The sequence below is a fragment of the Budorcas taxicolor genome, chromosome 10, assembly GCF_023091745.1.
Source record: "Budorcas taxicolor isolate Tak-1 chromosome 10, Takin1.1, whole genome shotgun sequence".
NCBI lineage: Eukaryota > Metazoa > Chordata > Mammalia > Artiodactyla > Bovidae > Budorcas > Budorcas taxicolor.
Genome location: NC_068919.1, coordinates 8,446,826 through 8,472,062, shown reverse-complemented (window position 1 = coordinate 8,472,062; position 25,237 = coordinate 8,446,826). Strand labels below are relative to the sequence as shown.

The following is a 25,237-nucleotide window of genomic DNA, read 5'->3' as shown; positions in this document are numbered from 1 at the left end:
GGAAGGACTGTTGGTGAAGCTCCAATACTTGGCCACCTGATGAGAAGGGCTGACTCACTGGAAAAGACCCTGACGCTGGGAAAAGTCACTAAACTATGGCATCATTTTTAAACCTGGGCAGACACGAGTCTGTTGCTTTTGGACCTGGACACAGAAAAGACAGGTTTCTTTCCTCTGGACTTTGAAAATATACCCAAATACATCTTGTGAGTAAAATGAACACAATTCCGGGAGTCTAAATTCTGCTCCTTTTCAGGTCTTGGTTAAATGTTGCCACTGTCAAGAAGACGTAGTTGTTCTCGGTCGAGTGTGGCACAGGAAGGTCTCCTCTTACAATACTTTACACTTTCTTCCTGGAGTTCATTTGTCTGTCTCACTGGAGTAGAATCTTCTTGAGGGCAGGAATGTTGTCTTAATTAAGACTCGTACTCAGATAGCACTAACTAGAACTAACAAAAATACCATGTGTCTCATTATATGGTCAAATGGATTTTTAAGGTACTCAAAAGTGATAAGTCTCTTGTTAAAAGGATCATCAGGTACCATAAACTTTGTAATTAATTAAATGTTGTGATTAATTAAATGATGAATAAGAGATCATCTTTAATCTGATTCACTTATACCAGCCATTATTATTTTAATCAGATGTCCACAGTGTTAAGTATGGGCATCTTTTGGGAGAAAAGAAAAGTAGTAACCTAATAGCTAACCTTCACATTGCAAATTATCCCCTTGAAGACATCCAACCAGTTTCTTCTTCTGACACCATTCTTGGAATGGTAAGGAGAAATCCCATTAATGGATTGTTAATAAACTCTAGCTTATGGAAATAATGAGGTTTAAAAAAATTACTTGAACCAAAGTATGTAAAATGGATTGTATTCTGTAACCAGTTATTTGTTGTAGTTGAGTTGCTAAGTCGTGTCTGACTTTGTGTGACCCCATGGACTGCAGCACACCAGGCTCCTCTGTCCTCCACTGTTTCTTTGAGTTGGCTCAGATTCCTGTCCATTGAGTTGGTTGATGCTACCTAACCATCTCATCCTCTACAGCCACCTTCCTCTCTTGCCCTCAATCTTTCCCAGCGTCAGAGCCTTTTCCAAAGAGCTGGCTCTTCACATTAGGTGGCCAAAGTATTGGAGCTTCAGCAACAGTCCTTCCAATGAATATTCAGGGTTAGTTATTTACTCAACTTCTTTTAAAAGGACGGTACAATCTCTGCCCATTGTCACATGACTGGCAAGTCTTCTTTATGAGAGGAATATACTTTCTGGCCCCACTGAGTGGCTTTGTCAAGTTACTTGCTTTGGTCAACAGAATGTGAGTAGAACTGAAGTGAGCGGAACTTAGGTATGTGGAATGTGAACTGTTTTCAGTTTTAGGAGCAGCATGGACCAGTGGTTTATAAGAGCTGACTGTTACATGTCCAGAAACTTGGCAAGTCACTTGTTAAACTGTCAGTGACCCGAAGTCCTTCATGGTTGCCAGTATTTACATCATGGAATTAGCAAACACTACAAATTAGGACTCCTCCTCCCTCGAGGCTGTTTCCAGAAGGCGATCAGCATGGCCCCTCAAAAGCTGATCTTTCAACCTGGAGCCTGGAGGCCAAAACAGTCGCGGAGCAGAGACAAGGCTGCCTGCAGCAGATGTGATTTGATTGAGAAAGGAATCTTTGTTTTTGTAAATCACTGAGCTGTAAGGGTTGTTTGTTACCTCAGCATAATCCACCAAAAACTGACCGATACACACCATGCTAACATGACTAGGTTTTCATGAACACCAAAGAGCCCTAACTTTATCTGTCCAGACTTTAGTTCAGGGCATTTCTTCTGACAACTTGAACCTGAAAGGATGAAAATTACACTCAGAGACTCAAGCCCAGGAACCCAGGTCTTGGAAGATTAATATAAAGATATAAAAGTGTAATTATACTTGTAAAAAAAAAATCACTAAACTACTACATCCTCTTTAAACCTGGGCAGACACAAGTCTGTCGCTGCTGGACTTGGACGGTTTGGGAGTGGCTTCCCAGCCCTTTCAACAACAGGTCCTCGCCCACGCCCCCTTCCCAGCCCAGGCTCCCGAACGGAGCGCTGTGTCTTTAAGGGGGACGCGCGGAGCTTTCCGCACAGGACAACATGTCTGCGAGGAGCCCGGAGGGGCTCTGCCATCCCGGACTCCCAGCCCACCGGCCTGCTTCAGAGGTGATGGGTGAGTGTGGGCGCGCGCCCACGGGGAGACTGGGGACTCCCGGGGCGGGGGAGCGGCGGGGTCTGAGGGAGGCTCCCCGGGCCGGGCCGGATGGAGGAGTGAGCTGGGGACCAGCCCCGGGCCCCGGGGGACCGCAGAGGAGCCGCGACCCGCCGACGCCGCCCAGACACCGGGTGCGCCAGGTGCCGGCCTGCCCTCGGCGGTGGTCGGGTCGTCCTTTACGTAAAAGATGCGTTTGGATTCTGATAAAGGCCTCGTGCAGTTTCTTTGTGCACCTCATTTTGCTCCTTTTCTACCATCTCTCGTCAAAAAAAGTTATTTAGGAATATCGAAAATATTGTGCTCTCCCCTTATTAAAGTTGCCGTATTGTAGTCAGGGCAAGTGGTTGGGACCCTTTCTCTAACTGAGACTTTCTTTAATTCCCACTTTGGCGAGAAACTGAATGCAAGCTAGATACTCAAACAAAGACCCCTGTCCCTACCGTGCTCAAACAAAGGGATTTTCTGATCCTTTCGGAACGGACAGGAGCAGTTTGCTCTAATCACTTACGCTAACCTAATGCTGAAAGGTGACCCAGCAAAGTTATTTTTCCCTCCTTCAGAAAAAAAATACCTGCCACCATGAGAACTTCTAATTAGCCAAGACTACACAGATAATGGTTTTTAAGAGAAACTGTTATAGAAATTAGCTTGATAAATTGACATAATTAGGGTAATCCTTTGGTGCACTTTTCATTAACGTAATTGTTTATATACTTTTTTTGGACTAAAAATAGCTCGAGGCAACTGATAATGAAAAAGTATACAATAAAGTATGCAAAAGTCAAGAGCCAAAACCAGGTAATTAAAATCTTTTTACGAAGATCTTGAAAGTAGGACAGCTTTACATCCCTCTAATTCATTTAAATTATGCATTTTACAAGATTAAAATGGATCAGCACCCTTCTTTTTAGGAACAAATGTATTCAATAAAGTAATGTAGGCCTGAAATAAAGGTCCACATTAGGGAAGATTTTCATTTAAAAAACATATTAATATGTTGCTCAGCCTTTTAGCTAATGGTAGAGGTATCTCAGATTTTGGTTTATGACATTTAGAGATTATCTCTATATACCAGTTAATTAGTTGTGGGTCCAGTACAGGTTTTACACTCCATGTGTAACATTTTTCTAAACTTTTTCACTAAATTCCCTAACCGAGGTATCCATCCTTTACAATTTGGAAGCATTTTTAATTCATTTAAGCCTTCAGCCTGCTGACTACAGACTAATTTTTCTAATTGTCTGGATATGTTTATAAATAGATTAATACCTGTTAGTAAATTAATACTTCAACAGAGATGGACAGCTAACAGATGAATTGTGGTTTCCTTGATACGTCAGTTGTCACAGGTAATTATTTGTATTAATTATTATATTCTGCTTTGATTAAAGTTACTGGTGGATAAAAATGTTTTTAGTGTCTTCACACAAGTCTGTGTGGCTTTCACATTAGAGTGAATTTCTCACCTAAGATCAGACAGGCTCAACCTACACATACTTGTTTATAACTCTGCTGGATTAATCCACCTAAAGTGATTAACCCTGGATGGACAAACAGTGCTTTAATTCATCTGTTATTTCCTTTTGACAACATTGCCTGGTTCTTTGGCCTTTAGCTTGCCTGATATTTTGTATGTGTAAAGCTTAAGTATGAAATAATAAAATTAACTTTTGTGGGTGGCTTACGAGCTGATTCTCAATGTTATAGTCATTTATGGTGTGTTTACACCATTATTTACACAAATTATTCATCCAGGTTCCAATCTCTTCCCTTATTCTCTATATTGATATTCTGGGAGATCATACTGAGAAATCTGGGTTTTAATCTCATAAGTTATTAAAAGAATACAACTTCTTCAGAGACCATCAAATGCAGAGGTAATTAACGCAAATGTCTTATCTTCCACCAGCTTAGACATCACCCCTTCCAATTAATAGATAATAGAATGAAAACTCGTCAAAGGAGAATTCAGAAGCATCATACCATCAACAGTACTTTTTCCTTTTTCTTGAAATAACCAAAGTCTGTCTACTCTTTTTTCCAGTTTTTTTTTCTGCCTGAAATTGGATTCAAAATTTTCCACTGTTAATTTCATGCTAGCAGAGCTTTTATTTAGCTTGAAGAAATTTTATTTAAAATATGAGCTTGGAAGCCAGATTATACAACTAAAGAACTGCAGCTTTATTTTTTAGATTCAGCTCTATGGTGATGTGTTTTAGTAACCGTTGTACGGTGAGCAAGGTAGGGAAAGGATGCTTAAGCAGGGGTGTCTGCATGAACGTTTGTGTTAGGGTCCCGAACCCACCCCTCCCCAGTCCTCATGAGTGAACACTGCTCTGACCTTTATCATGAGCGTTAGCATGTTGAAGCATCTCTCCTCACCAGATGGCAGGCTTCTGGAGGGCAGGGACTATGTGGTTCTCCTCTTGGCATCCTGGGTGGCAAGCGCATGCCTGGCCCTGAGCAGGTACACAAGAAGAGTTTGAATGAAAGAGTGGATGGAGTGAATGGACCTAAGTCAAATAATCACATTCACTGGCATATTTCTGATAGTTTAAAAATTGTATAAGGGAAACAAACAGAACTTAAAATTTTTCATTTTCTTCTTTTTACCTAACCATATCAGTTAATAGATATTTGGTTTGGGGGGGTAATCAGTAAGGAAGAAATGCATATCACAGGACTCCAGCAAACTAGGCCTTCCTATATTATCTTCTTCTGCTGCTGCTGCTGCTGAGTCGCTTCAGTCATGTCCGACTGCGTGACCCCATAGACGGCAGCCCACCAGGCTCCCCCGTCCCTGGGATTCTCCAGGCAAGAGTACTGGAGTGGGTCACCATTGCCTTCTCCATATTATCTTCTACCTTGCTATTTTGCAGGAAGATCAACTGAGGAACTGAAAATAAATTTGGTCGATGATGGGGAAGTGGATCTATGATTCTTTTTTATTTGCCTTTTGTATTAAAAAAAAATCCTCAGAATTCTTCTTACTTAAACTACCTCCTCTATTGTATACAAAATGTTAAAAAGAAAAACAGCACTGCCTTTCAGCCACTAAGATCTTCAGGTGAGCATGTGTGAGCAGTAAATACTGGGAGCTTCCTTTTGTTCATATTTTGAAATGATATAGTACTGGTGAGTCCAGTAGTGACATCACTTGCATTATCTGATTTTGCTACCTGTTTATTAGGGGCAACTAATCTTACCATTTCCCCTGACAGATGGGGAGATGGAGGACTTGGGTGAGCTGGGGCTAAGAAGCATAAGATCAGGCTCATTTTGTTTAATGCAGTGTCCCCTGAGTGCCTGCCCTCTGCCGGGGAGACGAGTGAGGTGGGGTGCCCTCCCACGGCACCACCCCCCCCCATTCTCTGGATATAGAATCTCCTTTCGCCCAGGCAGGGGACAGCGAACTACCCGCTCGAAGCTAGCTCACACACTGGGGCCCCTCCAGGGCCAGATGGCAGCACACTGTACCCCATGGGACTGTCCCCTCCAGCCTTCAGAGTTAAGGCTACCTAGGCCTGCCTGACTCACACACTTGAGGATTGTTTTATACAATTATTATTTATACATAAATATAAATATAGACACTGCCATATACGTAACTCTGCCTAAATGTAGACACATGACCACCTGCACGCTTCCTTAGCGCCCTTGTCTTTACTTCTTCCCTTTCTCCTTTTACATCAGCTGCTACCCCCTCAACCTGTAGTGTGTCTCCTTATTTTTATTCATATATATAAAAAATCTGTATACCCTATACAGATCTACTGATTATTTAATACAAGACCAGGGACGGCGGAGCCTGGGGCTGCCGTCTGTGGGGTTGCACAGAGTCGGACACGACTGAAGTGACTTAGCAGCAGCAGCAGCAGCAGCAGCAGCAGCATATTATACACATTTTTCTGCATCTTGCTTTTCTCCCGAAACATTATTCCAGAAATCTCTCTGGCAGAGCTCCAATCCAGTCTTTTTAATGGTGGCATAATATTCCCCAGGGTGACTACACATTGTTTACCCAGCCATTCCCCTGCTGATAGGCATTCCTTTGATTCCAGTCTTCAGCCATTCTAAACAACCCTATGGCAAACATCCTAATACATGTTACTTTACGTATTGGTCCTTTTCAGTTATACAGAACAGATGCCCAGGAGTTGGATCCCTGATTATATCTATTTTTAATTAATAGAAATTGCAGATTGGTTTTCCTAAAAGCCTTCCCATCTCCACTAGGGATGACGAGTACACTCTCTTCTCAGCCTCCCTTCCAGCTTCGGCTGACAGACCTCTTCATTTGTGTTAGTGTGAGGGATTTAACAACAGACTTAATATAAGTGATGTGCATCTTTTCACAAATTTCCTGGCCGTCTGATTTTGCTCTTGACTCACTCAGCTACTCACATCTCTGGCCCATTTTTCAACCGGCTTGTTTGTCTGTTTCTTCCCAGTGTGTAAGAGCTCTTTGTGCATTGTGGTTGTGGCTGAAGATTCTAAGACTTCTCTTCCAAGCCCAGAGGATAGGAGCTTCTCTCCGTCTGCACTGGAGGGATGGTTGAAATGAGCTCAGCGCTTGCATGGCAGAGCCAGGAAGGCCCTCCTAGGAATGGTTGGTGGCCACAGTTACTGCTGGTCACTCTTTAGAGACTGAGCGTTAAAAGAAGCCCCTTTCGAGAGAGAACGTAGCTGTTGTCGGAGGACTGAGAAGGTGAGGCAGTTCTGAACCATGCTGCCTTCCACTGGTCAAGACCTCCGAGAGCGAAGGCCTGCAGAGGCAGAGGAAGTCCCTCTGCCGCCCTCAGAGGGGCAGCACTGTGCTGGCCGACACTTGCGGTTTTTCTTGTCCCTGGCTCAGATGAGCACTCCGCTAAATCCAGAGGATTAAATCATCAAAATCAGTGCTTCTGATCCCTGTTTCCACTTTACATCTTACAACAGATGGCACTCCTGTACGTGGCACTCCTCTGGGCACCCCTGGTTTTGAAGAAACCTGTAGACATCTTGTAGGGAGATATAGCAGGACAGTAATTGGTCACCTCCAGCACTTGTAGGGGCACATCAGTAATAACAGCTCTCAGACTTTGGCACAGGTAGGAGAATCTGAAGCTTATATACCATTTTCAACCCCTATCTCAAGAAAGCATGCAATCTCAAGATTGCAAAGCAGTAGTCTTGATACTATACAAAAACTTTAAATCTCTTGGTCTATAAATATAGGGACTCATGGTGAAAGTCACTCAGTAGTGTCTGACTCTTTGCAACCCCATGGACTGTATAGTCCATGGAATTCTCCAGGCCAGAATACTGGAGTGGGTAGCCTTTCCCTTCTCCAGGGTATCTTCCCAACCCAGGGATCAAACCCAGGTCTCCTGCATTGCAGGCAGATTCTTTACCAGCTGAGCCATCAGGAACTCATAGTACTACTATTTTCTATTATCTCCATTTTGTGTATTTTTAGTAGTAAAAAAGGTGGTGTACTCTGGAAAGGTAAGATTCTAATTTAGAAGAAATGGAATTCTAAAAAAAGAAATGTAGAAAAAAATTTAGGTAAAGTTAGATTACCAAAAAAAAGTCTAAAACTAAAGTCTGGCTCTGTTTACTAAACATTAAAAAAGTTACTCTTGAAGGGGTTCTGTAACTCCCCTCTCATCCCACCGCTCCAGCTTTGGGGGTTTAGTGGTTTAGTAAATCTCTTGAGGGAAATTTAGCCTTTAATTTCTTAAGACTTTTAAACCTAATTGTCATACTCAAACCAATGCCTATTATATCAGAAGATATGTAAATAGGTATTTCTCTTGTTAAAAGAGGCCTGGTACTTATCTTTTTTGATGATTCTGGTAAATTTGCTTTTTGGTTTTAAGTCAAGAGATAACGTTAAATATCTTGCCTAATCTCGGAGGAATTACTTGGTAGGGGAAAAACAAATGAGACTTAGAAAACTATAATGCATCTGTAACAAGCAACTGAATTAAAAGCTTCACTGTATACTATTATTACAGCAACTTGTGGCGCCGCAGAGTTGATTTGGGCGGCACGGGCCCGGGTGTGGTCGGGGGATTGCCATGGTGCTGGTCTCTGCAGTGCACGGTGCTCTGGATGCTGGCTCTGCATGCCAGGGACTGCTGAGCACCCAGCCGACCTCCATACCCCCAGTCCATGTGGGCCCCAGCTCCCTCCAGGACTTTCATTTATTAGTTTCTGCTGTGAGGAAATTCAAGGATAAATGAGCTGGGACAGCTGAGGCAGGAAGCCAAGTAGCTGTGGAATCAGATCCAGAGATCAAGCCCTGAGCCTTTGGAGTGGGAGCACTGACTCCAAGACCCTAGCCTACCAAGGAGCTAACCCTGCTGCTGCTGCTAAGTCGCTTCAGTCACGTCTGACTCTGTGCGACCCCATGGACGGCAGCCCACCAGGCTCCCCCATCCCTGGGATTCTCCAGGCAAGAACACTGGAGTAGGTTGCCATTTCCTTCTCCAATGCATGAAAGTGAAATTGAAAGTGAAGTCGCTCAGTCGTGTCTGACCCTCAGCGACCCCATGGACTGCAGCCTTCTAGGCTCCTCCGTCCATGGGATTTTCCAGGCAAGAGTACTGGAGTGGGGTGCCATTACCTTCTCTGGAGAACTAACCCTCAGTTCAGTTCAGTTCAGTTCAGTCGCTCACTCTTGTCCGACTCTTTGCGACCCCATGAATCGCAGCACGCCAGGCCTCCCTGTCCATCACCATCTCCCGGAGTTCACTCAGACTCAAAACCATCGAGTCCGTGATGCCATCCAGCCATCTCATCCTCTGTCGTCCCCTTCTCCTCCTGCCTCCAATCCCTCCCAGCATCAGAGTCTTTTCCAATGAGTCAACTCTTCACATGAGGTGGCCAAAGTACTGGAGTTTCAGCTTTAGCATCATTCCTTCCAAAGAAATCCCAGGGTTGATCTCCTTCAGAATGGACTGGTTAGATCTCCTTGCAGTCCAAGGGACTCTCAAGAGTCTTCTCCAACACCACACTTCAAAAGCATCAATTCTTTGGCGCTCAGCCTTCTTTACAGTCCAACTCTCACATCCATACATGACCACAGGAAAAACCATAGCCTTGACTAGACGGACCTTAGTCGGCAAAGTAATATCTCTGCTTTTGAATATGCTATCTAGGTTGCTCATAACTTTTCTTCCAAGGAGTAAGCGTCTTTTAATTTCATGGCTGCAGTCACCATCTGCAGTGATTTTGGAGCCCCCCAAAATAAAGTCTGACACTATTTCCACTGTTTCCCCATCTATTTCCCATGAAGTGATGGGACCGGATGCCATGATCTTCATTTTCTGAATGTTGAGCTTTAAGCCAACTTTTTCGCGCTCCTCTTTTACTTTCATCAAGAGGCTTTTTAGCTCCTCTTCACTTTCTGCCATAAGGGTGGTGTCATCTGCATTTCTGAGGTTATTGATATTTCTCCCAGCAATCTTGATTCCAGCTTGTGTTTCTTCCAGTCCAGCATTTCTCATGATGTACTCTGCATATAAGTTAAATAGGCAGGGTGACAATAGACAGCCTTGACGTACTCCTTTTCCTATTTGGAACCAGTCTGTTGTTCCATGTCCAGTTCTAACTGTTGCTTCCTGACCTGCATACAGGTTTCTCAAGAGGCAGGTTAGGTGGTCTGCTATTCCCATCTCTTGAAGAATTTTCCACAGTTTATTGTGATCCACACAGTCAAAGGCTTTGGCATAGTCAATAAAGCAGAAATAGTTTTTCTGGAACTCTCTTGCTTTCTTGATGATCCAGCGGATGTTGGCAATTTGATCTCTGGTTCCTCTGCCTTTTCTAAAACCAGCTTGAACATCTGGAAGTTCATGGTTTATGTATTGCTGAAGCCTGGCTTGGAGAATTTTAAGCATTACTTTACTAACATGTGGTGAAGTCACTCAGTTGTGCCTGTCTCTTTGTGACCCCATGGACTGTAGCCTACCAGGCTCTTCCATCCATGGGATTTTCCAGGCAAGAGTCCTGGAGTGGGTTGCCATTTCCTTCTCCATACTAGCGTGTGAGATGAGTGCAATTGTGCAGTAGTTCTTTGAACATTCTTTGGCATTGCCTTTCTTTGGCATTGGAATGAAAACTGACCTTTTCCAGGCCACTGCTGAATTTTCCAAATTTGTTGGCATATTGAGTGCAGCACTTTGGCAGCATCATCTTCAGGATTTGAAATAGCTCAACTGGAATTCCATCACCTCCACTAGCTTTGTTCGTAGTGATGCTTCCTAGGACCCATTTGACTTCACATTCCAGGAGGTCTGGCTCTAGGTGAGTGATCACACCATGATTATCTTGGTTGTGAAGATCTTTTTTATACAGTTCTTCTGTGTATTCTTGCCACATCTTCTTAATATCTTCTGCTTCTGTTAGGTCCATACCATTTCTGTCCTTTATTGAGCCCATCTTTGCAGGAAATGTCCCTTGGTATCTCTAATTTTCTTTAAGAGATCTCTAGTCTTTCCCATTCTGTTGTTTTCCTCTATTTCTTTGCATTGATCGCTGAGGAAGGCTTTCTTATCTCTCCTTGCTATTCTTTGGAACTCTGCATTCAGATGCTTATATCTTTCCTTTTCTCCTTTGCTTTTTGCTTCCCTTATTTTCACAGCTCTTTGTAAGGCCTCCCCAGACAGCCATTTTGCTTTCTTGTATTTCTTTTTCTTGGGGATGGTCCTGATTCCTGTCTCCTGTACAATGTCATGAACCTCCATCCATAGTTCATCAGGTACTCTGTCTATCAGATCTAGTCCCTTAAATCTATTTCTCACTTCCACTGTATGGTCATAAGGGATTTGATTTAGGTCATACCTGAATGGTCTAGTGGTTTTCTCCACTTTCTTCAATTTCAGTCTGAATTTGGCAATAAGGAGTTCATGATCCAAGCCAAAGTCTACAAAATCAACCCCAAACAATTAAGAAAATGGCAATAGGAACATATATATCAATACTTACTTTAATTTTAAATGGATTAAGTGCTCCAACTAAAAGACACAGAGTGGCTGAATGGATACAAAAACAAGACCCATATATATGCTGTGTACAAGAAACCCACTTCAGACCTCAAGACAGATATAGACTGAAAGTGAGAGGATGGAAAAAGATATTCCATGCAAATAGGAAGAAAAAAAAAGCTGGAATAGCAATCCTCATATCAGACAAAATAGACCTTAAAATAAAGAAGTTACAAGAGATAAGGAAGGACACTACATAATGATCAAGGGATCAATCCAAGAGGAAGACATAACAATTGTAAATATCTATGCACCCAACATAGAAGCACCTCAGTACATAAGACAAGCACTAACAGACATAAAAGGAGAAATTGACAGTGACACAGTAACAGTAGGAGACTTTAACACCCCACTCACACCAACGGACAGATCATCAACACAGAAAATTAATTCGGAAACACAAGTCTAGCATGATACATTAATGAGATGGATCTCATTGATGTCTTCCATCTAAATGCAGAAGACTACACCTTCTTCTCAAGTGCACATGGAACATTCTCCAGGATAGATCATATCTTGGGTCACAAATCAAGCCTCAGTAAATTTAAGAAAATTGAAATCGTATCAGGCATCTTCTCTGACCACAACGCTATGAGACTAGATATCAATTACAAGAAAATAACTGTAAGAAACACAAACACCTGGAGATTAAACAACACATTTATAAGCAACCAATATGTTACTGAAGAAATCAAAAGGGAAATCAGAAAATTTCTAGAAACAAATGACAATGAAAACATGACAACCCAAAACCTATGGGATGCAGCAAAAGCAGTTCTAAGAGGGACGTTTACAGCAATACAATCCTACCTCAAGAAAGAAGAAAAACATCCAAGAGACAGCCTAACTTCACACCGAAAACAACAGGAAAAAGAACAACAACAGAAGGTTAGTAGAAGGAAAGAAATCATAAAGATCCGAGCAGAAGTAAATGAAAAAGAAATGAAAGAAACAACAGTAAAGATTAATAAAACTAAAAGCTTGTTCTTTGAGAAGATAAAATTGACAAGCCTTTAGCCAGACTCATCAAGAAAAAAAGAAGAATCAAACCAACAAAATTAGAAATGAAACAAGCGAGGTTACAACAGACAGTGCAGAAATACAAAGGATTATAAGAGACTATTATGAACAACTATCTGGCAATAAAATGGATAGCCTGGAAGAAATGGACTGATTCTTAGAAAAGTTCAATCTTCTAAGACTGAACAAGGAAGAAATAGAAATTATGAACAACCCAATTATAAGCACTGAAATTGAAGCTGTGATAAAAAATCTCCCCAAAAAACAAAAGCTCAGGACCAGATGGCTTCACAGGAGAAGTTTTAGAAGCCATCCTTCTAAAACTCTTTCAAAAAATTGCAGAGCAAGGAACACTTCCAAACTCATTCTACGAGGCCACCATCACCCTGATACCAAAACCAGACAAAGACAACACCAAACAAGGAAACTACAGGCCAATATCACTGATGAACATAGACGCAAAATTTCTCAACAAAATTTTAGCAAACAGAATTCAGGAACACATCAAAAAGCTCATACACCATGATCAAGTTGGGTTTATTCCAGGATGCAAGGATTCTTCAATATACACAAAGCAATCAATGGGATATACCGTATTAACAAATTGAAAGATAAAAACTATATGATAATCTCAATAGATGCAGAAAAAGCCTTTGACAAAATTCAGCACCTATTTATGATTCAGTTCAGTTCAGTTGCTCAGTCGTGTCTGACTCTTTGCGACCCCATGAATCGCAGTACACCAGGCCTCCCTGTCCATCACCAACTCCCGGAGTTCACTCAGACTCACGTCCATCAAGTCAGTGATGCCATCCAGCCATCTCATCCTCTGTCGTCCCCTTCTCCTCCTGCCTCCAATCCCTCCCAGCATCAGAGTCTTCTCCAATGAGTCAGCTCTTCGCATGAGGTGACCAAAGTACTGGAGTTTCAGCTTTAGCATTATTCCCTCCAAAGAAATCCCAGGGCTGATCTCCTTCAGAATGGACTGGTTGGATCTCCTTGCAGTCCAAGGGACTCTCAAGAGTCTTCTCCAACACCACAGTTCAAAAACATCAATTCTTCAATGCTCAGCTTTCTTCACAGTCCAACTCTCACATCCATACATGACCACAGGAAAAACCATAGCCTTGACTAGACGGACCTTAGTCGGCAAAGTAATATCTCTGCTTTTGAATATGCTGTCTAGGTTGGTCATAACTTTCCTTCCAAGGAGTAAGCGTCTTTTAATTTCATGGCTGCAGTCACCATCTGCAGTGATTTTGGAGCCCAAAAAACTAAAGTCTGACACTGTTTCCACTGTTTCCCCATCTATTTCCCATGAAGTGATGGGACCAGATGCCATGATCTTCGTTTTCTGAATGTTGAGCTTTAAGCCAACTTTTTCACTCTCCTCTTTCACTTTCATCAAGGGGCTTTTTAGTTCCTCTTCACTTTCTGCCATAAGGGTGGTGTCATCTTAAAATTCTTCAAAAAATGGGCATAGAAGGAACCTACCTCAACACAGTAAAGGCCATATATGATAAGCCTACAGCCAACATTATTCTCAATGGTGAAAAATTGAAAGCATTCCCCCTAAGATCAGGAACAAGACAAGGTGTCCACTTTCACCACTATTATTCAACATAGTTCTGGAAGTCCCAGCAACAGCAATCAGAGAAGAAAAAGAAAGAAAAGGAATCCAGATCAGAAAAGAAGAAGTAAAGCTCTCACTGTTTGCAGATGACATGATACTGTACCTAGAAAACCCTAAAGATAGTATCAGAAAATTACTAGAGCTAATTAGTGAATTTAGCAAAGTTGCAGGATACAAAATCAATACAAAGAAATCACTTGCATTTCTATATACTAACAATGAAAAATCAGAAAGAGAAATTAAGGAATCAATCCCATTCACCATTGCAACAAAAAGAATTAAATATCTAGGAGTAAACTTACCTAAAGAGACAAAAGAACTGTACACAGAAAATTATAAGACACTAATGAAAGAAATCAAAGATGACATAAACAGATGGAGAGATATTCCATGTTCCTGGGTAGGAAGAATCAATATTGTGAAAATGACTATATTACCAAGTGCAATCTACAGATTCAACGTGATCCCTATCAAATTACCAGTGGCATTTTTCACAGAACTAGAACAAAAAATTCCACAATTCATATGGAAACACAAAAGACCCTGAATAGCCAAAGCAGTCTTGAGAAAGAAGAATGGAGCTGGAAGAATCAACCTTCCTGGCTTCAGATTATACTACAAAGTTACAGTCATCAAGACAGTAGGACACTGGCACCAAAACAGAAATACAGACCAATGGAACAAGATAGAAAGCCCAGAAGTAAACCCCTGCACCTATGGATACCTTGTTTTTCACAAAGGAGGCAAGAATATACAATGGCGAAAAGAGAGCCTCTTCAATAAATGGTGCTGGGAAAACTGGACAGCTACATGTAAAAGAATGAAATTAGAACACTTCCTAACACCATATACAAAGATCAGCTCAGAATGGATTAAAGGCCTAAATGTAAGGCCAAAAACCATAAAACTCTTAGAGGAAAACAGGCAGAACACTTGATGACACAAATCAAAGCAAGATCCTCTACGACCCACCTCCTAGAGTAAAGGAAATAAAAGTAAACAAGTGGGACCTGATTAAACTTAAAAGCTTTTGCACAGCAAAGGAAACTATAAGCAAGGTGGAAAGACAACCCTCGGAATGGGAGAAAATAATAGCAAGCGAAACAACTGACAAAGGATTAATTTCCAAAGTATACAAGCAGCTCATACAACTCAATGCCAGGAAAACAAACAACCCAATCAAAAAGTGGGGAAAAGACCTAAACAGACATTTCTCCAAAGAAGACATAGAGATGGCTAACAAACACATGAAAAGATGCTCAACATTGCTCATTATTAGAGAAATGCAAGTCAAAACCATAATGAGATATCACCTCACACCAGTCAGAATGACCAACATCAAAAAATCTACAAACAATAAATGCTGGTGAGGGTGTGGAGAAAAGGGAACACTCTTGCACTGTTGATGGGGATGTAAATTGATACAGCCACTATGGAAGATGGTATGGAGAGATTCCTTAAAAAACTAGGAATAAAACCACCATATGACCCAGCAATCTGAGTCCTAGGCATATACACTGAGGAAACCATACTTGAAAAAGACACAGGTATCCCATTGTTCATTGCAGCACTATTTACAATAGCTAGAACATGGAAGCAACCTAGATGTCCGTCTACATATGAATGGATAAAGAAGTTGTGGTACATATACACAATGGAATATTACTCAGCCACAGAAAGGAATGCCTTTGAGTCAATTCTGATGAGGCTGATGAACCTAGAACCTATTATACAGAGTGAAGTGAGTCAGAAAGAGAAAGATAAATATTGTATTCTAACGCATGTACACAGAATCTAGAAAAATGGTATGAATAATTTATTTACAGGGTAGCAATGGAGAAACAGACCTAGAGAACACACTTATGGACATGGGGAGAGGGGAGGAGAGGGTGTGATGTATGGAAAGAGTAACATGGAAACTTACATTACCATATGTAAAATAGATAACTAATAGGAATTTGCTGTATGGCTCAGGAAACTCAAACAGGGGCTCTGTATCAACCTGGGGGCGGGGGGGATAGGGAGGGAGATGGGAAGGAGGTTCAAAAGGGAGGGGAAATATGTATTCCTATCACTGATTGACATAGAGGTTTGATCAGTGAGCCAGTGAAGTTGCTCAGTCTTGCCGAACTCTTTGCGATCCCATGGACTGTAGCCTACCAGGCTCATCCATCCATGGAATTTTCCAGGCAAGAGTACTGGAGTGCGTTACCATTTCCTTCTCCAGGGCATCTTCCTGACGCAGGGATCAAACCCACGTCTCCCACATTGCAGGCAGATGCCTTACTATCTGAGCCAGCAGGGAAGCCCAGAAAACAAAAAATTCTGTAAAGCAATTATCCTTCAATAAAAAAATAAATTAAAAAAAATCAACTTGTCTTTTCTGTTCTCATCTTTGTCTCCAGTCATCCCTAGTTGCCTTTAACAAAAGATTCTGGAACTTCACCATCTCCACTGCTGCTGGTTTAAAAGCTGACAGAGGGAGCACTGGCCATCTCACTGCCCAGGATTCTCCCAGCTTGGCCTGAATTTTCCCCATGAAATAAGTTCTCAGGGGACTCCAAGTTGTTCTCATTGTTTAAACTTCCAAAGCAGATTTGTTGAGAATCATACATTTGACCCTTTGTGAAGTTATTTTCTTAAAGAAGAAATGTCACCTTTTCTGTCTCCCTCCTCATGTGATAGGTCATCACATTGGGAAACACTTTCTTAATAGAGAAGACCTTGCAATGAGAGGCACTGTGTTGTGTTCGGACCCCTTTAACTACAACTATTTGTTGGACAAAGCAAACAACTATTATTTTTCCTTGGAACTGACCAACCTTTCTATCTTGCAAATATATAGAGAGGGCCATTTAGTTGGGATAAGCAGCACAGAGAACTAATTTTATTTGTTTCATGACCGGAGCAACTATGAAAGGGTTGGGAAAATGAACACCAGAGGGTCAAGGCACTAGCTAGTATTTCTAGTGTCTACTTTTAGGGCTGTTTAATTGAATGTATTTTACTGGCTGCCTGTCCTCTGACTTTACTCCTAGCACAGCTGATGGTTCTTGAGATCTCAGAAGTCAGGCTACACTGTTTCCACCTGAGAACTTGGGTCTGCTGAAAACCCTGAGGCAATGACCGAGACTGCCCATTGCCTCATTTGAAGGTAAAAGTTTACAAAACTGCCCTGTATATTGCTTTTTCCTAAATGAGATGTGCCTTTTAATGACTCTTAGGACAATTTTTTCATAAGCACATGGTTTTTAAAATCACAGAAAGATATTTTTATCTTGAAAAAAGTTTTCTCTGAAAGCTTTTTAAAAAGCTGCTCAGTCCTAGCACTTAAGGTCTAACAAACAAAATTTTCATTCCTAAAACCCTTTTTCCCCACTCCTTCCTTCTGTAACACTGCAAGAAGAATTCAAAAGGGAGCCTTTCTTTTATTCGGAAAAGGTCAGTTTCTTTTAAAAGAGCATAAAAGAGACTAGTTAAAACTAATATATATATAAAGCACTTTTTAAACTTATGGGAAGCTTGGCTTCCCAATTTTAGTCTCAGTACTTGTTAGGTAAGGATCCAGTGAATTTCAAAGACTCCTGGTTATGGAAAGAAGGTCTAGGCATCTTCAACATTTTTTTTTTCCTGAGTAATTAACGTGCTGAAATAAACAAATGAACATACATACTGAAGAAGACTTATTTCTCAAGGGCACTCGCTCCTTGGAAGAGAAGCTATGACCAACCTAGACAGCATATTAAAAAGCAGAGACATTACTTTGCCAAGAAAGGCCCGTCTAGTCAAAGGTATGGTTTTTACAGTAGTCATGTATGGATGTGAGACTTGGACTATAAAGAAAGCTGAGCGCCGAAGAATTGATGCTTGTGAACTGTGGTGCTGGAGGAGACTCTTGGGAGTCCCTTGGGCTGCAAGGAGATCCAACCAGTCGATTCTGAAGGAGATCAACCCTGGGATTTCTTTGGAAGGACTGATGCTGAAGCTGAAACTCCAGTACTTTGGCCACTTCATGCGAAGCGTTGACTCATTGGAAAAGACTCTGATGCTGGGAGGGATTGGGGGCAGGAGGAGAAGGGGACGACCGAGGATGAGATGGCTGAATGGCATCACCGACTCGATGGACATGAGTCTGAGTGAACTCCGGGAGATGGTGATGGACAGGGAGGCCTGGCGTGCCGCAGTCCATGGGGTCGCAAGGAGTCGAACACAACTGAGCAACTGAACTGAACTGAGAAAGAAATGCAAGTGACTATTCAAACTACAGGATTTTGTCAGTAGTGAGAACGAGGCATGGTTTCTTCACAGGTTAAATCTAGTCCTAGAAGCTGTGTGTTGGAGCGGTTGTCCGGTGGCACATGTAATTTTGCGGTCATTAACTTAACCCTGTCTCCCTCGGTGCAGGCGCTGCCTAAAGAATGAGGAGCGAAGAGCCGGCCGTGACCATGGAAGAGACCGGCGGGCCGGACGCGGCTGCGGGCCGCCTGGGGGCGCCCTACTCCGAGGCCTGGGGGTACTTCCACCTGGCTCCCGCGCGCCCTGGCCACGCGGCGGGTCCCTGGGCCACCTGCCGGCTGTGCGGGGAGCAAGTGGGCCGCGGCCCGGGCTGGCACGCGAGCACCCCGGCGCTGTGGAAGCACCTGAGAAGCGCGCACCGGCGGGAGCTGGCGGAGAGCGCCGCCCGCCGCTCGCCACCCGCCGCCCCTGGCCCCGTCGCGGCCGCCGAGGGCGACTGGGCGCGCCTCCTCGAGCAGATGGGCGCGCTGGCCGTGCGCGGCAGCCTGCGCGAGCGGGAGCTGGCGCGGCGCGAGGCGGCCGTGGAGCAGGGCGAGCGCGCCCTGGAGCGCAGGCGGCGGGCGCTGCAGGAGGAGGAGCGCGCGGCGGCCCAGGCGCGCCGGGAGCTGCAGGCCGAGAGGGAGGCGCTGCAGGCGCGGCAGCGGGAAGTGAGCCGGCGCGAGGGCGCCTTGGCCCCGGCCCCCCCGCTGCACGCTCCACTCAAAGACGAGCCCGAGGGGGAACCCAGGGACGGCTGCGTCATCACGAAGGTCCTCCTGTAGGTTTTGGCCGCTCCCACCTCCCTACTCCGCCAGCGGTATTCCACGTGTGGCCCGCGGAGCGGCGTCTTCAGCCTCACCTGGGAGCGGGATCTTAGTCCCTTGACCCCTCTGCCAAATTGAAATCGCCAAATGCGGGGTCTTGAGAAGCAGAACCAGAATATGCTCGTGATCTTCTCCGGCGGCCTCCTCTGCTGGTGGCGTTTCGTGGGACCCGCGCAGGCGGTGGTTTTCCTCTGACCGCCTTTGGAAAAGAGTCCACCGGCCCCGTGAACCTACAGCACTTGGAGCCACGGCCATTCTTTGGCTGGTAACTTTGAAAGAACCGAAACTTCCTTACACACCAAGGACTACCACACCATGTGTCCGCAACCCAGGGTAGAGTGTGCATTGAAACGAGGATCAGGCATTTTTACCCCCAAAACGTTTTACTTCCTAACGAGTTAAGTCTTTGATGAGCAGCCCTTGCCCAGCACCAAGTTCTGAACAGGAGGCCGTTTAGTTTCCAGAACTGCTCATTACCCTATCATTCCCAGTGCCTTAGGAAGGCAGTCCTGGAGAAGCCCTCTTTTTGCTCCCCTCCCCAGCTGGCCCCCCAGTACCAAGCGCCTTGTCTCACCTCCGCCATCTTCCTTCCCCCGTTGCAGGCCTGATGGCAGCTGTGTTTTAAGTTTCCCCTCTTCACTGCCTCACACCTGCCACCTTTCTTGCAAGGCCTGACCTCAGCCCTCCTTGACAGGAAGGGAGCTTCCTCCCCCACGTCTCCTCAGTCCCCAACCTGGGCCAAGGGGAAGGCACCCTCCCATCTGAGGCCACCTCCTTCACCTTTTTTGGGCCTTTTGTTGTTGCCGTGCTAAGTCATGTCCAACTCTTTCGACCTCATGGATTGTAGTCCCCCAGGCTCCTTCCCAGGCAGTAATATGGAGTGGGTTGTCATTTTCTACTCCAGGGATCTTCCCCATTCAGGGATCAAACCCACGGCTCCTGCGTTGCAGGTGGATTCTTTACCACTGAGCCACCTGGGAAGCCCCATGGATGTCTTACAGAATGTCTGATACTCTGGATTTGTCTGATTGTTTCCTTAGGCCAAATTATGTACTCCTTCTTTGTTCATCTACCCGGAGAGCTGCAACAGTCACCTCCGTGCCAGAAACTCCTGACTACCTCCAGCCTCGTGTGTTCTTCCCAGGTCTGTCCTTCGTGTTCAGTCCCCTGCAGCGTATCTCCCCCTTTACTTGCACATCTTGCCACTGGGGATGGAAGGGGTAAATGCATTCAACTCCACATCCCCACCACTGACCCAATGACTAAGAATTACTGGGTCCTTAAAATGTGTCAGGTATATGTGCATTTGTACATTTGCCTCTCGCTTTATTTCCATAGCAGCTCCCTAGGGAGGGGGGCATACGAACACTCTGCCCATTTTACAGCTAATGAAACTGAGAGAGGGCTTAAGTGGCTTGTACAAGATGACAGCTGGTAAGTAGTAGTGTCAGCAGTCCCATCCAATCTCTACCTCCAGATGCCGTGTTCCCGGCTGCTGTACCGTTGCCCCTGTTGCTCACTCATCCCAGCTGACCCGTTTGCTTCCTAATTCCAGCTCCAGGTCGTACCATCAGTGACACTGACATGTACCGACCACTCACCATGCCAGAGCTGTGCAAAAATGCTGCACGAGAATAACTGCCTACCGTGCAGCAACCCCATGATATAATTACTCTTACGCCCACTTTGCAGAGGAGAGACAGGCTCAGAGGAACTAAGTAATGCTGAGGAAGAATGGGATTTGGGCACCAGTCTTGCTGAATCCTAGGCCCCTGATCTGTTGAGTCTATTTCTAGTGGCTCGGTTGGTAATGAAGAAGACCCAGGTTCGATCCCTGGGTCAGGAAGATCCCCTGGAGAAGGGCATGGCAACCCACTCCAGTATTCTTGCCTGGAGAATTCCATGGGCACCAGGAATTCCTGGTGGGCTGCAGTCCATGGGGTCGCAAAGAGTCAAATACGACTGAGCGACTGAGACTTTCACTTTTACACCTGTCTTCCTTCTGATGTCACCTGCCCAACTCAGGAGCCAGTTATCATTCAGCTGGGATTCACCTTTCCATCCTCGTCTTCTCACACTACCACCTACCTGACACTCAGCTTGGCCAGAGGAATTCTTCTGACACTGATTGTATCACATTTCCTGCTCAAGACTGATCACCCATCCTCTACAAGCTCTTTGTGGCCTGACAGTCAAGTCCCCTCCAGCCCCGTGCCAGTCTTATCTGTCCCCTCCACACATGCTGTATGCCTCAGCCAAATTGGACTCCTTGTTCTGATGTGTCCTGGTCTTGGCACCTCTGTGCCTGTTTGCACTTCCACCTCTTAAAAAAAGCCCCTCAATCTGAGTATGAAAAGTACCACCCATTTTCTAAGAATAAACTCAAATTTGACTCCCTACATGAAGCTTTCCTGGATTCTCATCATTCAGAAATGATTCTTTACTTCTCTGGACTCTCAGCATTTTGTATCTTAAAGCCCTTAGGAAGGCCCTCTGGTGTGTACCGTTGGGAGCTGGGCTGGTGTCCACTCATCCGGCTCCCCCAGTGTCTTACCTGTGGCAGCTGCTCAATAAATATGTGAGGCGATAAACCCATTCAGTTTTCCCAGTTAATACAATTATCCCTTTAATTCTGAGTGGAATTCCTAACAGAAAACAGAAGTAGCCTAAAAGGAAGTAGCAGTAAATTTTTAAAAGCTGTTTAGTCAGTGAACTTTTAATGTGTCAGTTTGGGGCTGTTTGGTTTGAATCTAATCACGAGGTATATCAATTACCAGGAACACTTTTCTTAAAATTATTTTTTTCATTATACAATTAATATAAATGCAATGCCCCAATCTAGGAAGAAAAACTGAAAGAAAAAATCTCCCAAAGTCCTGTCATCTTAGACTGCTATTAACATTTTATTTGTCTGTCTCCTCCAATTTTTTATTACTCTAAAAATAATGTAATTTCTATTAAGAACTGAAATGTAACTTCTTCATGTGTGTTTATAATTGGGCTGTACAGTCTGAATTTGGACTTTTAGGAAGGAAGAATAAAGTACAAATGTCACTCTTCGGTTTCACCAATTGTTCAAACCATTAAAATAAGCAAAGAGTGACTTAGAATCTTAACCACTCTTTCAAGAAGGGTGGCTAATGGGTGGGTGCACCAGTCATCTGTTCAGGGGATGGGGAAAGCAATTAGCCTGACTGATGACTTACTACTGGTTGTGGGAGTTAAAACACTTTTTACACTTCTGTATTGCTATAGCTTTTTCATATCAAACAAATTACTTTTATAATTAAAAATAAAAATTAGTTCTTGCAAATGGAAAATCCTTACTATCAGCATTCAGCTTATTTAAGATACACAAAACTTCCCACACAAGAACTGGGATAGCCTGCAATTCCAGAAAAGCCTAGAAGGAAATGCAGTCCAACTCCATCGCTGGACAGATGAGAAAAATAAGCCCGAGTGGCTCATCCCCTTAGCGGCTACGATGGCTCAGCTGACTCCGTCCTCATCAGACTCTCTGCCTCTCTGGCCCTGAGGGCTCCTGCTGGCTCACCTGGCAGAGCACACGGGCTACCAGGACCAACTGGCTGAGCTGGCATCCTGTCGGTAAGTGCTGGGATCTGAAAGCGCAGAGGTGGGTTCCGGGGGTAGCATCGGTCTCTCTGGCCCAGTCTGCTCACATTAGAGCTGTCACTGCTAATGGGTGATGGGGATGTGCCCTTCTTATACTGGCAGAACATCCCTGATTGATACAGTAAGGCTTGCTAATAGCAGCAGACAGTTGCTGCCTTTGAGGGCAAGGCACATAGCAAGGTGGAGGCCTGGAACGGGGATGCAGAATGCCCTGAGTCCAACTCCTGAACCCCTGCCATGATGTCAAGTGATGGGCCACTTCTTTTGAGATTCGGCAGAGAGGGTGTGGGCAAATCAGGGTAATGACAACCAAGACTGAAAGAGCGAGGGCTCTTTATGCACCTAAGGTGTCATCCTTGGAGGCTGGAGAAGGGAACGGCTTGCTTAGTTTGGGCTGAATTTCTACTTTAGAAAGCTGTCCATGTCTTAAGGTCTCTAAGCTTTTGCTTTGCTACCATGGACTTACTGGGGAATTCTGTTTCTAAAAAGGTGTGATCTTCTTCAGTCTGCTCCTCTGTCTGGAAAATCAATGACGTGATCATTAAGGTCCCCTTTGGCTCTAATGTACCATGATAACATAAAGTTCAGTGAAACAGCAATCTCTGAGTGAATCGGTGGTTCTGTTTAGATTTTCCTGTTAATTGCAGATTTAGAAGGAAGTGTTTAAAGTCACATATATGTGTTTATTATTAAAAATAACAATAGTATATCACACTTCTACAGAAGTGAGGCACTATGAGATTCACTACCCAGAACTGAAAATGTGTGTAAGCGTGCTCTCCCATTCCCCATTCTTTCGGTTCTCACAGCACCCTGCAAGCAGGACAGGTATAATCACCTGTGTGTTACTATGAGGCCCCACGCTTCAACAAGGTGAAACAGCCTACGAAAGACCACAGCTCATAAGCAGCAGACTGGAGGCTGGACCTCGATCCATGGGCCCCAGCCGGATGTGGAACCAAACAGCTGACCTCCTTCCGTGACTCTCTTCTGACCCACCTCTTCACCACTGCCTGACCTCTGTATCGTGGCCTGAGTGTCTGCTGACACTTGGGTCCATGTTGATTATTCCCGCCCATGAGCTCCGGTGCTGAGAGGAAGCAAGGCTGGCCATCGTGAGTTTTGTATGGCTTCTGTAACAGAGTCCACAAACTTGGTAGCTAAAAACACCACAAATGTATTAACTTACAGTTCTGCAGGTCAGAAGTCTTAAAATGCATCTCAAAGTGCTGGCAGGGCTGTGTTCTTTTCCAGAGGCTCCAGGAGAGAATCTCGTTTTTGGGTTTTGTTTTTTTTTTTTTTTTGCTTTTTCTGGTTTCTGGAGGCTGCCCACGTTCTGGCTTCTTCAAGGCCAGCAAGGACCAGTCTTTCTCACAACCCATCACTCTGGCTCCGTTGTCCACATTTTAAAGGACTGTCTACTGAACTTAAGTTCGGTTGGTCAGCAACCTAATTCTATCTGCAAACTGAGTTCTCCCCTGCCAGGTAATACTGTGGTTCCAGGGGCTAGGATATGGACACTTAGGGAGGTGGGGAAGTGGCAGGCATTATCTACCTACCATAGCACATTACACTGTCTGACCTGGGTCTGGGTAGGGGTGATGTGAGAAAGGAACGTGCCTGATGAGGAGCCCCTCTTCCTTGGGAATCAGCATTTCACTGAGGTCATCTTTCCTCCTTGTGTCTTCCTCGGTCTCTCTGCCCAGTGCAGGGAGTCCTCATAGGCTTTTCTGAGAAAGATACCTAGAAAGTGATATGAAGAATGCCTCTGGAGTTTATAAATTTGTACACTGACAAGAAAGGCTGGTGTGTGTGTGTGTGTGTGAAGAGTTGATTGAGTCTTTAGAGTCAGATGTGAATTAAACTCTTAAGTTGAAAAAAAAAAAGTACTCAAATGTTATTAGTAAAAATGTTGAAACACGAAACATTAAAATCTAAGCTTCCAACTACCTCTGTTAGATGTCACCTTGGCAACCACTTCAATCTCTCTGAAATCCAGTTTCTTCAGTAAAATGTGGATAAGACATACCTTACAGAGTTGCTATTATGATTACTATTTAGGCAAATTCTGATGTACTTTAAATTCAGTAACAATGACTTCTTTTCTTCCTTTTTTCTCTTACTTATCTGAAAGACAGCTCAAAACCAATCCAAAGAACTTCAGAAAGAGCAAGTTCCCCCGGGATGACTGCCGAGAGGAGAGGAACGTAAGCCACAAGGGTCTGCCAAATCATTCTCCCTCATGATGGGACTACTCTTCTATCAAAACATAAATGTCACACCTGATTTGCCAAAGAAGCTAATCCAGTCAAACTCAACATGACTTGTGACTACCAAGTCGTCTGACCAATCTTACAAGTAAATCTATCAAAGCCGATCCATCTATGCACTTCTGCCTTCAAAGTTATCACCTTTGAAGATTATATAGTTATTCCACAAATGTTTCCATGCTTCAGACACTTCTGGAACTCGTTTTTCAGGGTAGCCCTTGGAGTTTCTGGTGTGTTCTAAAGTTACCAAATATTCATCTTTCCAGGAAAAGTTGATTTTTGAAAAGAGCTGCC

At 44.0% G+C, this 25,237-nt stretch overlaps 1 protein-coding gene and 1 non-coding gene across 8 annotated transcripts; both read left to right on the top strand.

The window, feature by feature from the left end:
• The first annotated feature begins 2,116 nt into the window (after positions 1 to 2,116).
• Positions 2,117 to 23,575, top strand: ZBED3 (zinc finger BED-type containing 3). 7 transcript variants are annotated; one of them, XR_008199986.1, is made up of 5 exons: positions 2,117 to 2,214; positions 16,980 to 17,095; positions 18,346 to 20,184; positions 22,374 to 22,646; positions 23,483 to 23,575. XR_008199986.1 is itself a non-coding variant. In XM_052646632.1 (3 exons), exon 3 carries the CDS (start codon positions 18,360 to 18,362, stop codon positions 18,996 to 18,998), a length of 639 nt encoding a protein of 212 aa, XP_052502592.1. In that variant the 5' UTR covers positions 2,117 to 2,214; positions 16,980 to 17,095; positions 18,346 to 18,359; the 3' UTR covers positions 18,999 to 22,350. The 7 variants fall into 7 exon arrangements, 4 of the variants coding, with proteins under 4 accessions (XP_052502592.1, XP_052502595.1, XP_052502593.1 ...); XR_008199985.1 differs by lacking the exons at positions 22,374 to 22,646; positions 23,483 to 23,575 and having other exon boundaries at positions 18,346 to 19,373; positions 20,081 to 22,350; XR_008199987.1 differs by lacking the exons at positions 22,374 to 22,646; positions 23,483 to 23,575 and adding an exon at positions 21,066 to 22,350.
• On the top strand, positions 6,950 to 7,087 carry LOC128054909 (small nucleolar RNA SNORA47). Its single transcript, XR_008200055.1, has one exon. It is a non-coding gene; the product is annotated as a small nucleolar RNA SNORA47 (small nucleolar RNA).
• Positions 23,576 to 25,237: the final 1,662 nt, after the last annotated feature.